This window comes from Rhincodon typus, chromosome 4 (genome assembly GCF_021869965.1).
Source record: "Rhincodon typus isolate 14 chromosome 4, sRhiTyp1.1, whole genome shotgun sequence".
Lineage (NCBI taxonomy): Eukaryota > Metazoa > Chordata > Chondrichthyes > Orectolobiformes > Rhincodontidae > Rhincodon > Rhincodon typus.
The window spans coordinates 80781983-80795985 of record NC_063335.1 but is presented as its reverse complement, the minus strand read 5'-3'; the positions used below and the strand labels follow the sequence as shown (position 1 = coordinate 80795985).

Here is a 14003-nt window from a genome sequence, read left to right as displayed (position 1 = left end):
GAGTGTAGCTGCAACAATAATCAAGGAGCTCGATAGCATCCAGGTCAAAGTGGCCTGTGAACTGACACCCCATCCACCACCTTAAAACCGCACTCCTTCGGTCACTGGTAGTGGTTGTAAAGAGTACCATCTACAAAATGCACTACAGCAATTCACCTCTTTCGCTCAGACAGCACTTTGGGATTGAGGATGACCTTCTTTCACTACAGAGTTGTAATGATTAAACAGTTCATCTGGGCAGATGGCACTTAGAATCATAGAATCCCTACAGTGTAGAAGTAGGCAATTTGACCCATTGATTCCACACCGACCCTCCAAAGAGCATTCCACCCAGACCTGCGATCCCCTGTAATCCTGCATTTCCCATAGTTAACCCATTCAGCCCGCACATCCTTGGATACTATGAGCAATTTAACATAGCCAATCCACCTATCTGCACATCTTTGGGCTGTGAAAGGAAACTGGAGCACCTAGAGGAAATCCACACAGACAAAAGAAGAATGTGCAAACTCCACATGGACAGTTGCTCAAAGGTGGAACTGAATCCGGCTCCATGACGCTGTGAGGAAGCAGTGCTAATCACTGAGCCACCGTGCTGCCCCTTGATTCAGATGCACGTGATGCTTGGACTTAAGCACACTCCTTCCACTTCTTCCACTTAGCCTCTTTCAAGTCCTGTTGAAGATGCCCAGATTGGTTTGCAGCTTTGAGGATACTTTTTCTCCAATATAAGCAGTCGTGGGTTATAGATTCCCACAAGTCAATGGGAACATTGCAATTTTTTTAGGGAAGCTTTGATGACATCCTTGCAGCATTTCCTCTGCACTCCTAGTTACCACATGCCACGATGAAGTTTGGACAGCTTGTTTTGGGGGCCTTGTGTCTGGCATGTGGACAATGTGGTCTGGCCAACACAGCTGATTTACTATAACCAGTTCCAAGATGTTAGAGATGGTGACCTGAGAGTAACATTTATGTTACAGCACCTATCCCGCCAGTGGATTTGCAGCACTTTGCAGAAACATCATTGGAGATATTTCCCAAGGGATTTGAAGTGTCTCCAATGCACAAAGGAGGACTGATGACACTCTCCTCATAAACAAAAATGACCTCTTAATGTTTACCCTTCCAAAACCACTAAGAACCTTATATGTTTCAATAACATTGCCTCTCATTCTGCTAAACTCCATGAGTACAGGCCCAACCTACTCAACCTCTCCTCATAAGAAAATCCATCCATACCCCAAATCAACCTAATGAATCTTCTCTGAGCTGCCTCGACATTGATCCACATTGTCCAGTGGCTCATCGTTGTAAGAATTAAATAAGTTATAAGAGACTGTCAGAGTTGAATAGGGATTTCTATGTTCACGGTAAAACCAAGCAAGAATTCTCCAGAAAATCCTTGTACAACATTAAGGGCAAGATCAGCAGAATCCTCCAGAAAGGCCTTGAGGAATCATAGAAAATTATCTAGTTAGAACAGAGAAGTAGGGGGATGAGAATAAACTGATAAATGTGGACCTGTTGGTTGTCAGATGTCAAGTTACTTATTCAAGCTCATGTTGGCCTGTGTTGTGCTGAGGTAGGGATGGGTAGCATGCAGGGGATGAGGTCCATGCACTCACATTGAGCAACAAGTCACAGTTGAAGAGATCCTTGGAATGCTTCTTCTTTTTCTTTGATATGGACCATTCCATTCTTCATTCTCTGTTGGGTAAATCCTTGGGTGCTCGGATTGTAGATGGTCTTGGCTGTACTGAGGAATCCATGCATCTATTGGTGAGTTGTTGGATTCTCTTCACCTTTCACACCCCATCACTAGTTCTTTAGATCATAGATTCATTTGTTGGGGCTCAGACTTCATTAGTCTGTAGAACTGCTTTCTTTCCCTCAAATTTTGGTGCTTTTTCCAGTTCAGGAACATCTTGTGCTTGCGATTTAGTAGCCTTAAGATCCTTTTGTGAATCTCTTCAAACCAGTCTTGATGTTTCCTGGTAGAGAAACCCAAGTCTTCTCACCTGCACTATTTCTGATTAAATTAAGTGCAGACCAGAAGTTGTAGACATTCTGTGGACACTCTTCATTGAGCATCGACAGGTTGGTCATGAGGCACGGAGTGAACAGATCTTTCTTTGACTCTATCAACATTGAAATTTTTGTACAATGCTTCCGCTGCTGCCATTACGAGATCAGGCTGATGGCCAGAGTAGACCAGATTCGACAATAGTCAGTTCAACAGTCATCATATCTTGTCATGGCAGAGATAGTGCAAACATCCTTGAGAACACTCACTTGGACAGTGAAACAAGCAAACTTGGAACAATTTTGCCAATCTTGGATTAAAGCTATTACCATGAGGTCTAGTATTTGGCCTTTTGACATAAAAGGGTGTTTTTTGTGACCAGGCCATGTTCTAGGTATTTTGTCAGGAGGAGGAATCTTTTGCTGTTTGCTTCTTCAATGCCTTCCTTGCGAATCAAGCCTTTCCAAAAATGTGAGTCAGCGTGTATGCCTTTAAGACACGGGGAAATGAATGATCAAGGTACGTGGGGACAATGTAACTTCAAGTTCTACTCCAAGTCACATACAAACAAGGCTTGAAAACTTAAGCCCTTCCAAACTGACTGGGTCAAAATCCTCAAATTCCCATCCTAATAGCACTGTAGGTCCACCTATATGCAAATATACTGCACCAAAAAGCTGGCTTATCACGACTTTTTCAAACACAATTTAGAATCAATAATAAATCGTTGCCTTGCAAGCAATGTCCACATTTCATGAACAACTGTGAATAACATTAGTTTAACTCATCCTGTTAAAAAACGTCAAGATTAGTAATGTTCCTCAATTAAATATAGCAGTGTTTCTGTTTCTATATTTTTCCATTCTGCCTTCATTTCTTTGAATTTCATTTGTTTAAAACAATATATGTTTATCTTTGTCCTTACTGGTACTTGCAAGATAGGTTGGATTTCTCACCTCATTGTTAGCTCAGGAATCTTAGGTAGCAAGCGTTTTGGTTGAAGGAATATACTTCGATATAGGTGCATGAATGTAAGATGCGCCTCAGGTTTTGTATAACGATTTTCCCTAAAAATAAAGCAAATAAAAATCTTATTTACCTGCAACATCCACTATTTCTACTGGAAACAAATCAACAAATCTTCAATTTTTAGAAGTCAATTCTGGGAATGTAGACATCGCTGGCTAGGCCAGCATTAATTTATTTATAATTAATTGTCCTTGAAAGGGTGATGGTGTACTTGCTTCTTAAATCACTGCAGTCCACTTGGCATGGGTATTTCCAGAATGCTGTTAAGAAGGGAGTTCCAGGATTTTGACCTAGCGACACTGAACAAACAGTGATATATTTCCATGTCAGGACAGTGAGTGTCATGAAGGGAATTTGCAAGTAGCGGTGTTCCCATGTATCGACTGGCCTTGTCCTTCTAGATGGCAGTGATAATTCTCCTCCTTTGAAAATATATCATTTCTTTAGTGCACTGTCAAAATCCTGAAACTCCCTCCCTAATGGCGTTGTGGGTGCACCAACACCAAATGGATTGTAGCAGTCCATGAAGACAGCTCAACAGTACCTTCTCAAGGACAATTAAGATGGCAAAACAATGTATACCCAGCCAGCAACCCCACATCCCATGGATAAATAAAACATAAGGTATGATCCGACCAGTGGAGGCTTTTCTCCAATTTCCATTTACTCCAATTTTTTTCAGGCTCATTGATGCCACACTCATTCAATTGCTGTGGTGATGTCAAGGGCAGTCACTCTCAGTAGACTTTAGGAGTTCAGCTGTTTTGTGCATGTTTAAACTAGGGCTGCATGAGGTCATGAACTGAGTGATCCTGACAGAATCAAAAGTGAGCATTACTGAACAGGTTAATGCTGAGCAAGTGCTACTTGACTGCACTGTTGATGACCTCTTTCATTACTTTACTGATGATTAGGGTTAGAGGGATGATGCAGTAATTGGCCATGTGGTTTGGTGCAACTTTTTGCCTACAAGAAACAAATGGGGAATTTTCCACATTGCTGCAGCTGTACTGAAGCAACTTTGCCAAGGGCAAAGCACATTCTGGGGCAAAGATTTTCAGCACTATTGCCAGAATATTATCAGAGTCCATAACCATTGCAGTATCCAGTGCATTCAGTCATTTCTTGATATCGCATGGAGTGAATTAAACTGTTTGAAGATTGGCATCTATGATGCTGGGTAATGCAGATGAAGCCAGGATGAATAATACACTTAGCAATTCTGGCTGAAATATGATGTTAGTTCCCACAGAATAGAATTTTAACTTTCAGTAGTAGTTGAGGTTTAGAAGCTGCTATACATTTCTCCTTGCTTTAGCAAAATGCTTGAGTTTTCTCTCTCTCTCTCTCTCTCACTCTCACAGAGTTTTCTCTTGATACTCTTTCTTGCTGTACTGGAGAATTGTATGTGAGACAATCTACTTTACTGAATTTGCCTTTGCCAAAGGTGTGTTTATGGGTTGTTACCATACTGTAACAGTTGTTGCTTAGTAGTTAAATAAGCTATTGTTAAGTTTTCTAATAGAGTTGAGTTATTCCAATTCTTCTTTCTTTTGTTCGTATTTTAACTATAGTGTAAGAATAAAGTGTGCTGTGCTTCAAGCCTTGACCAATTGAACTGTATCCGGAACACAGCACCTTACACTTGCCTTTAAAAAGAAGAAAAAAATGGGGTCTAGTCTGTCTTGTTAATATATTTTCAGGGTATTTGGTCTGTTTGCAAATGCTTCAGCCTTATCTTTTGCACTTATGTACTGGACTCCCACATCATTGTGGATGGGGATATTTGTGCAGCCTCCTCATCTAGCTGTTTAATTGTCCAGTATCATTCACGACTGGGTGTGGCAAGACTGCAGAGCTTAGATCTGGTCTATTGGTTGTGGGATCCCTTACCTCTGTCTATCATTTGCTGCTTGAGCTACATAGCAAGCAAGTTGCTCTGAGTTGTAATTTGACCAGGTTAGCACTAATCTTTTATTGAGTCTGGTACTGCTCCTGGCATGCCCTCCTGCGCTCTTCATTGAAGCAGTGTTGATCCCGTGGCTTGATGGTAATTGTAGAGTGGGGCATGAGGTTACAGGTTGGGGTTGAGTACAGTTCTGTTACTGCTGATGGATCATGGCACCTCACAGATACACAGTCTTGAATTCCTAGACCTTTACGAAATCTATCCCAATTAGCACAATAGTAGTGCCACACAACACGATGGAGATCGTCGTAAGTGTGAAGTCAAGACTTGGTCTTCAAAAGGACTGCACGGTGGCCACTCTTATTGATACTTTCAGGGACAGATGCATCTGTGACAGGCAGATTGGTGAGGATAAGGTCAAAAACATATCTCCCTCTTAGTGGTTCACTCAGCACCTGTCACAAACTCAATCTCACTGATTTGACCTTTAGGGCTCAACCAGCTTGGTCAGTAATGGTGCTGCCAAGCCACTCTTGGTGACGGATGTTGATTCTCCACCAAGATTACATTTTACAATCAATAAGAATGGAAATAAAATAAAGTACACAATGATTTAGTTGAAGATTATTTATAGATTTGGAGAACAGTGCTGCTCCTGTTGATAACCGCAATAAATTCATCACTAGACCAAAAGCAAAATATTATGGATATTGGAGATTCTGAAACAAATAAAGACAAACTCAGCGGATCTGGCAGCATCTGTGATAATGCCAAAAAGATTGTGTGTCAGAACTCCAAGGAGGTGGAAAAATGACAGGTTTTCTGCTGTAGAAAAAGGGGGAGGAGCAAGTGGAACAGCAGGGATGGTCAGGGATTATTTTAGAGGTGAAGGAGAATAGAGCTTAATGGTTTCACAGAATAAAAAGTAAAGGGAGTGGTAACAGTTGCAGATAATGTCATTAATTATAATTATAAATGATAATATTAAATTAATCACCAGCCTAATGTCTACTTAGTTTATTATACACATATAAAACTAATAACAACAGTTACAGATTATATTCTGGAGACCTACAAAACATGACCACAGCTAGCACATTAAAAGAACAATTGACTAGCTTCCAATTATTTCAGCTTCTAAAACTTTCTTCAAGTTTTCTTTGTTACTTCTCAGCTGGTTTGCTCTTGTTGCTCCACAGAAAATGATAGGCTTTTTATGGCCTGGAACAGAAATTTTCACCTTTTATTTCTCTGCTCAGAAATCTAGAAAAATAATTTGAAGATGGCTCATTGCTTGTCTTTCCAGCTCTGGGGCAGAAAATTAGGCCTGGAATTTCGAGGCCCAAATAGAGGCAGGGGACAGGAACAAATGGCTGCCATATCTTACATGCTGATGTCCCACCTCCCTTCTATTTGCTACATTTCCACAAGGCTGGAGTGAGTCGAGGCCTGTAAACTCTTCGCAACTCCTCAAAGCCTGTCTCTCTGAAGCTTGCTAGATTTGGTTATGAGACCAGTGTTTGGGAGCTGCCTGGCTCAGACCAATGGAGACAGGCATGAATCACATCAAGGAGGATAGCAAAATTTCTGACCACAAGTCCAATGTTGACCATAGGTGAAACAGCTTACTCCTGCTGTGGAGCGATGCGACAAACCACCAGCACACTCAGGTACAGGCTACAATCATTTATCCAGGCAAACACAGGGAGTATCAGCCTTAGGCAGTCTAAGACTGTACTCTAAAAATCCACAACTATTCACTCCTTATATACACCTTTGATCACTTTCACATGCTATCCTTCAATTCTCCAATTTACAATCACATGCTAAACAAATTCCCGTCTTCAGTTCTTTGTTCCTCTGTGCACATTCACCAGGCATTGTTCTCATCCATCCAAGTCTTCGCATATTTCACTGATTCCTTGTTTCTATCACCTACTCCCTTCACTCGCTGCCCATGACCTTTGCCTTACTGGCTTGACTGCTTAATTCTTTTTCAGTCCAGAAGACATCTGATAATCTGTTGTTCTGTTCTTTACTGCATTCATCTTATTTTATGAAAAGACACTTCTAACTGAAACCATTTAACCTATTCACCTCTTTGAGACAAAAGTGGTAGTAGCCCATCACAGATCACGAAAGGAATCAGTATTTACCGGATCACCCCCGGATTACATTGACATCAAAATTGTGAACAAGATTTTTTGGACCATCTAAGCAACCAGGAAGGCTGCAGAAACAGACATTGCAACCTCAGAATTTGAGGCCATTCAAGATGAAGAGCATCTGCCTGCACAGGAGAGAGGCATAGCCCCAGAAGAGGTGCTAGACTCAAAAGAGAAACAGACTCCACCCTCAGCAAAGGATCTATTAGCAGAGGCCACGATACCTCAATCCAGAGGTGACCCTGAGTCTTCATACAGATGATTATGTACAACTATGCCATTGCCAATGTGGACCTCCAATTCCATGTCACTGATCACCACGTGCTGCCAGTAGTAATCAAACAAGCAGTGGCGTTGAATTCTTTTACCACTAGATTCTTTCATAGGGCAGCTGCAGACCTCTGCAGGATCTCCACTAACATCTGCACATCAGTGTATCGCCTAGGTGACACATACTACTTTCACCAAAGCTGGACACACATCAGATTTACAGCTGATGGAGGTTCACAGGCGCAAAGGGAATGGGTCCTGTGCATGGACTGATGAGATGTTGCCCTCCAATGCCCTCCTGAAAATATCTTGATAGTTGTGATGGTCTTTGCAGACTCAAGAACAAGATCTTCCAGAGACGTGTGAACCTTGAGATGGTAAGGTTCTGGAAGGGCCATTTGGTGATGAGCCGGAGGAACAGAGGAGAAATTGGAGTTGCAGGAAGATGACGCTGAACAGGCAGATGCCCCTGCTGTACAATAATGCAGTCTCATCCAGCCACCATTGATTGATTTATTGATTTTATTGTCACGTGTACCGAAATACAGTGAAAAGCCTTGTTTATGAGCGGTACAGGCAGATCACAGCAAGCAAGGGATGTACAGATCAAAAAGACTTAGAGGCATACAGATTACATTGCAGGTTACATTATTTGAGGTTAGAGTCCATTCAACAGTCTGATAACCGCCGGGAAGAAGCTGTTCCTGAACCTGCTTGTGCATGTGCTCAGCCTTCTATATCTTCTACCTGATGGAAGAGGTTGTAGGAGGTCATTATCAGGGTGCAATGGGTCTTTGATGATGTTGGCCGACTTTCCATGGCAGCGAGGAGTGTAAATAGAGTCCATGGATGGGAGTTTGGCTTCCATGATGGTCTGGGCTGTACACACAACCTTTTGTAGTTTCTTACGGTCCTGGGCAGAGCAGTTGCCATACCAGGCCATTATGCACCCAGACAGTCAATGGTGCATCTGTAGAAGTTGATAAGGGACCTTATTTCCTGAGCCGCCTGAGGAACAGGAAGCATTGTTGTGCCTTCTTGACTGCCACATTTACGTGGGAAGTCCAGGACAGGTCGTCAGTTATCGTCACTCCGAGGAAGTTGATGCTCTTTCACCCTCTCAATCTCAGTTCTGTTGATGTAGATGGGGGCATGTTCTCCTCCTTTCTTTTCAAAGTCGATGATCAGTTCTTTGTTTTTGCCGATGTTGAGAGATAGATTGTTTTCATTGCACCACGTCACTAAGTCTATCTTCCTCTGTATTTTGACTTGTCGTTGTTAGATATTGGTCCCACTACGGTGGTGTCATCAGTGAACTTGCAGATGGCATTCATTTGGAATTTGGCAACACAGTCATAGGTGTACAGGGAGTACAGTAGGAGGCTGAGTACGCGCCCTTGGGGAGAAGGTGCAGTTACCTATCCTCACTGATTGCGGCCAATGGGTCAGAAAGCTGAGGATCCAATTACAGAGGGCACAGCCAAGACCAAGGTCACGGCAGTTTTGAGATCAGTCTGGAGGGGATAATGGTGCTGAAGGCGGAGCTGTAGTCAACAAGCACGAGTCTGATGTAGGTGTCCTTGTTGTCCAGATGTTCCAGATGAGTGCAGGGCTAGGTATTTGTCAGCCTTTGTGGATCTGTAATGTCAGTAGGCAAACTGTAGGGGATTGAGGCAGGTTGGGAGAGTTGATGTGTGCCATGACCAGCCTCGCAAAGCACTTCATGACTATTGAAGTCAGAGCTATTAGGCGGTAGTCATTAAGGCACATTGCATGTGTTTTCTTGAGTACGGGGAAGATCACGGTCTTCTTGAAGCAGGTGGGGACTTCAGCTTGTAGGAGGGAGATGTTGAAGATGTCGGTGAACACCTCCGCCAGTTGGTCCGCACAGGATCTGAGTGCTCGGCTGGGGACACCGTTCGGGCCGTTCGCTTTCCTTGGGTTGACTTCCAGGAAGACTGATCTGATTTCTGAAGCGGAGACAGAGGGAACAGGTGCGTCTGGGGCTGTCAGGACAGGCATTGCCACACCGGTGGTATTCTGCTCAAACCAAGCAGGGAGGGATGTGTCATTGTCCGCTATCTTACACTATTTCATTTTGTATGCCATGATGTCGTTTAGGCCGTGCCATAAACAGCAGGAGTCTGTTTGGTAGGTCTGGGCCTCTAACTTGGTCTGGTAGTGCTTCTTGGCCTCCCTGATAGCTTTGCAGAGGTCATATTTGGATTTTCTGTATTGGTTTGGGTCACCCGACTTGAATTCTGCATTTCTGGTCTTCAATACGGAGTGGATTTCCTGGTTCTTCCAAGGTTTATGGTTGGGGAACAGTCGGATTGACTTCTTTGGTACACAGTCCTCCGCACGTTTGCTAATGAAATCCGTGACAGTGGTGGCAAACTCGTCTAGGTTTCCTGCTGGACACTTGAACACAGTCCAGTCCACCGCGTCCAAGCAGTCCCAGAAATGGCCTTCTGCTGCCTCGGACCAGCGTGGACTTCATTTTGTGAAGGATTCACCTGTTTCAGCTTCTGTTGAAACTTCAGCATCTAAGGTTTTGGAGTAGATTTGTAGCTCGGGTTGTGGGTGTTGAGCTTGGTTGGCTCGCCGAGCTGGTTTCTTGTTTCGCAGACGTTTCGTTACCATGCTGGGTAACATCCTCAGTGCAGCCTTCGATGAAGCGTCGGACCCCATATACATTCCACTACGAAGGAAAACCGGAAGTGAGGCAATCCATCTCAAGCGACTCCAGAGTTTAAAAACCAGGCGGGAAAACACACCGACGCTTCATCAGAGGCTGCACTGAGGATGTCATCCAGCATGGTAACAAAACGTCTGCGAAACAAGAAACCAGCTCGGCAAGCCAATCAACCTCAACACTTCAGCAACATCCAGAAGGAAGACCTCCCTTCTTCTCATTCCTAGGTGCCAGGCTTTCAACTCCTCTCTGACGTCTCACTTCCCCATGGTATAGCAGAAGGCTTAGGCACAAACCACAGATCTCTCTCTCAGGACAACCAGCAGTCTCGGTGATGGTTACCCTCAATGTGTAAATAAGTCACACAGTTCATATGATCCATCTCCAATCCTGTCCCCACTGTCTCTTGTTCAGGAAATCTATCACCTCATCAATTAATGGCTCACTCCCAGAAAATCTGAACATCAAGTTTCCCAACAATGGCAGATTTCCAACACAAAAAGAAGGCACAGAGAAAACACAGGCCAGCAAAACCTGCACCGTCTCAGTTGGCTGTATTCCTCTGCGGCAAGCGTTGCAGTAACTATCATGCCAGAGCAGGGCTCCCAAGCCACACCAAACAATGTTTAACACTGAGCTGACCAATATGGTGCAAACCTTCATCTTAGAAGGCAGAAGGCTGCCATCAGCCAAACTAATTGATTTGCCAAATAGTTAGATGTTATTTCACATGAGACAGTTTGGGCTAATCACTGCTTAAGAGGGTTGGCCCTTCTGGTCTATAGAATAGCTTTCATCACAATTGCAGAGATTTAGTAGTTGTATTTCATCTTACAACTAGGGTTTCGGTTTAAGTTTCAATTTGAAGGTTGTGTATTTCACAGTCCTTCTAAATTTATCAATAGGTTGTCTTAAAACACTTCGTGATATTACAATGATTTTTCCATAAATACCCCATGAGGTATTGCTGATAGTCATGAGAGAGAAAGCTAATTCGTATATAGTACATCCTGAAAAATATTTGGAATATTGCGATTTCTGGTGGCTTAGTAACTTCAAACTCCTGTGCTAAGCTCACTCACTGCCACACAACATTAATTTTGCATATATTCAGAAAATAGCTTAACTGCCTACTTTGCACACAATGAGAAATGTCAGAATTCATACCAGAACAAATATCAATAGAATACTAAGAGCTTTGCTCTGCTACAGTGTGAATTCTGATATCAAATATCATATAGTTAGGTTTATTTATACACCAGTCTTTCATTTTTAAGAGGCTTAGTTTCGTTTAGTGACACCTCTGAGATACAGGAAACAATTATGTAAAATCTTTACAGAGGAGATAGAGGCCATTCAGCCCATCGAGTCTGTGCCAACTCTTTGAAGGGCAACCCAGCCTATCCCCACAACCCTGCATTAATCATGGCTAATCCATCTAAACTACACATCCCTGAACACAAAAGGGCAGTTTAACATGGCCATTCCACCTATCCTGCATATCTTTGGACTGTCAGAGGAAACCGGAGCACCTGATGTAAACCCACACAGAAACAGGGGGAACATGGAAGCTTCACCCAGTCAGTCACTTAAGGCTGGAATTGAGCCCAGGTCCTTAGCACTGTGAGGCAGCAGTGCTAACGACTGTGCCACCGTGTCACCTGATGCATCATCTCTAAAGTGATAAAACATTCAAATATGTTTCGCAGAAGCTTATCAAACAGATACAATACCAGGCCACATAAAGAAATGTTAAAAGAGGTGACTAGAACCTTGGATAAAGATGTAGGTCTTAAGAAGTGTCTGACAGGAGAGCAGGGAGGTAGAGAAGCAGAGAAGTGTAATGAGTGAATTCTAGACATTAGGGGCTGAAGGAGCAGAAGGTACAGACATCAATATAGCACGATTGAGAACATACAAGAGGCTAGAAGTAAGCTAGTGTGAATATTGTTAAGGATTATGGAGTTTTTACTCTTTATTCTTTCATGGGATGTGGACATCGTGGCAATGCCAACATTTATTGCCCATCCCATTTGCCCATGAACTATGTCCTCATTCAGTCATTTCAGAGGATATCAATAGTAATCCACATTGCCGTGGGTCTGGATCCGAATGTAGACCAGGCCAGGTAAGGATGAGAGATCTTCTTCCGAGACATTAGTGAACCTGCTGGGTTTTTATGCCAATTGATAATAAGTTTATGAGCACCATTATTATTGACCATCATATTCCAGATGTATTAATTAAACTTAAATTCTACTAGCTGCCTTTGTGGAATTTGAACCCATGTTCCCAGAGCATTAGCCTGGACCTTTCGTCCAGAGACATTATCGCCATCTCTTTAAGAGCTAGAGCTGCTTGCAAAGAAAAAGGGGCATGGAGAGGTTTAAAAACTATGATGAGAAGTTTAAAGTTGACATATTGCCAGACTAGAAGCCAATGTAGGTCAGCGAGTCCAGAGTGATGAGTAAATTTTGCACAATTTAGTATGTGGGCAGTGTAGATTAACTTTTGTTTAGCTAGGGTGAAAGATGGAAGGCCAGCCAGAGGAGTATTGATATAACTAAGTCTAGATAAACAAAGGCATCGATGAGTGTTTCAGCAGGGCACATGTATTGCTTGGAAACAAAATTTTTACATAATAGATCGTTCAGACTGAGAGTGCCCTTGAAATTCAAATGCTTTAGTGTTTAATCACCACCCAAAAAGCCTCGGGTCTAAGTGTTAGATTTACTCATTGTCAAAAAATATCTACTTGGATAGATTAATTGATTTGCTTTTAGCCAGGCTATCACTTTTGTAGGAAAGTTTAATTTGTATTTTTTCCGAAAAGATCAGAAATTGATTTATTTAATCATACCTCAGCTTCACTGGCAATGCCAGATTTTAGAGTTTCTGCCTGTAAAGAGGCTGTAAGCAGTTACAAAATAGAATCAAATTAGTTTTATTATCTTGAGTGATACCTGCTCTGTAGACCACAGATGTTGCATAATTTGTCCAAATTATGATAATCAATTCCCGCAAAAAATTGAAATCCTAGAAAGAAAGAAAAGTAAAAGTAGTGCCTTTGTTTGAAAACTTCTTGCAGAATTAATGTCCTGGGAATATTTCGAGGTGTGTTTGTATTAAATGAAAAGCATTGTATTTGAACTATTAAATGTAACTATTAATTTTAAACAGGGTTGAAACAGCCACTGGACAAATTTACCAATTGGTATTAAAATTGCATTTGCAGTTTCCATGAATCTTACCTTGCCTTGGGGCTCTGCAAAGCAATCTTTCAGAGAATTCATTAGTACTCACAAAACAACATGGACACAAGGCCGTTAAATGCTTGAAATTAGTGACATTAACCACAAAATTGGTCAGAAAACTTTGCTAAAAAGGTTAGAAATGTAGTGCAGATACAGAAGGTGAATACCACAGACAGGAAAAGATCAAAATTTGGCATTGAGATTAATTAAAATTATATCTATTCCAAAGAGTGTCAGAGGGCTTTAACAGGTTGCTTGGTAATTTAGAATAATCTCTGAAAAATAAAAGCAGGGAAAATGGGGTCTAATCACCATCTATGAAAACATGTGGAAATGCCTAATTGGGAGAGAAACCACAGAAGGAAGAACCAAGTTAAATAAGCTTACCCAGCTTAAAAATGTGGTGAAAGCTTTAAGCAGATAGGATATGGTACAATTAGATATTAAGTTTGGTAATTACCAAATTATAATCTATAGAAATGCATTAAAGAAAATTGTAGATTTTACACATTATAAACAGAAAATGCTGAACATTTTCAGCAGGCCTTTCAGCTTCCGTGGAGAGAAAAACAGAGTTTAGCTCAATTTAAGACAACAAGGTGCAGGGCTGGATGAACACAGCAGGCCAAGCAGCATCATAGGAGCAGAGAAGCTG

At 42.1% G+C, this 14003-nt stretch overlaps 1 protein-coding gene across 2 annotated transcripts in view; it reads right to left on the bottom strand.

The window, feature by feature from the left end:
• Window positions 1-14003, bottom strand: part of cnbd1 (cyclic nucleotide binding domain containing 1) — a 138954-nt gene that overhangs the window by 70445 nt on the left and 54506 nt on the right. Inside the window, exons 2-3 of one of the 2 annotated variants that reach the window (XM_048596409.1) lie at window positions 13058-13130; window positions 2983-3093 (exon numbers count right to left, since the gene is read on the bottom strand). In XM_048596409.1, coding sequence (XP_048452366.1) covers window positions 2983-3093; window positions 13058-13130 — 184 coding nt within the window. The remainder of the gene's footprint in view (window positions 1-2982; window positions 3094-13057; window positions 13131-14003) is intronic. The other variant, XM_020510443.2, reaches the window with a different exon arrangement.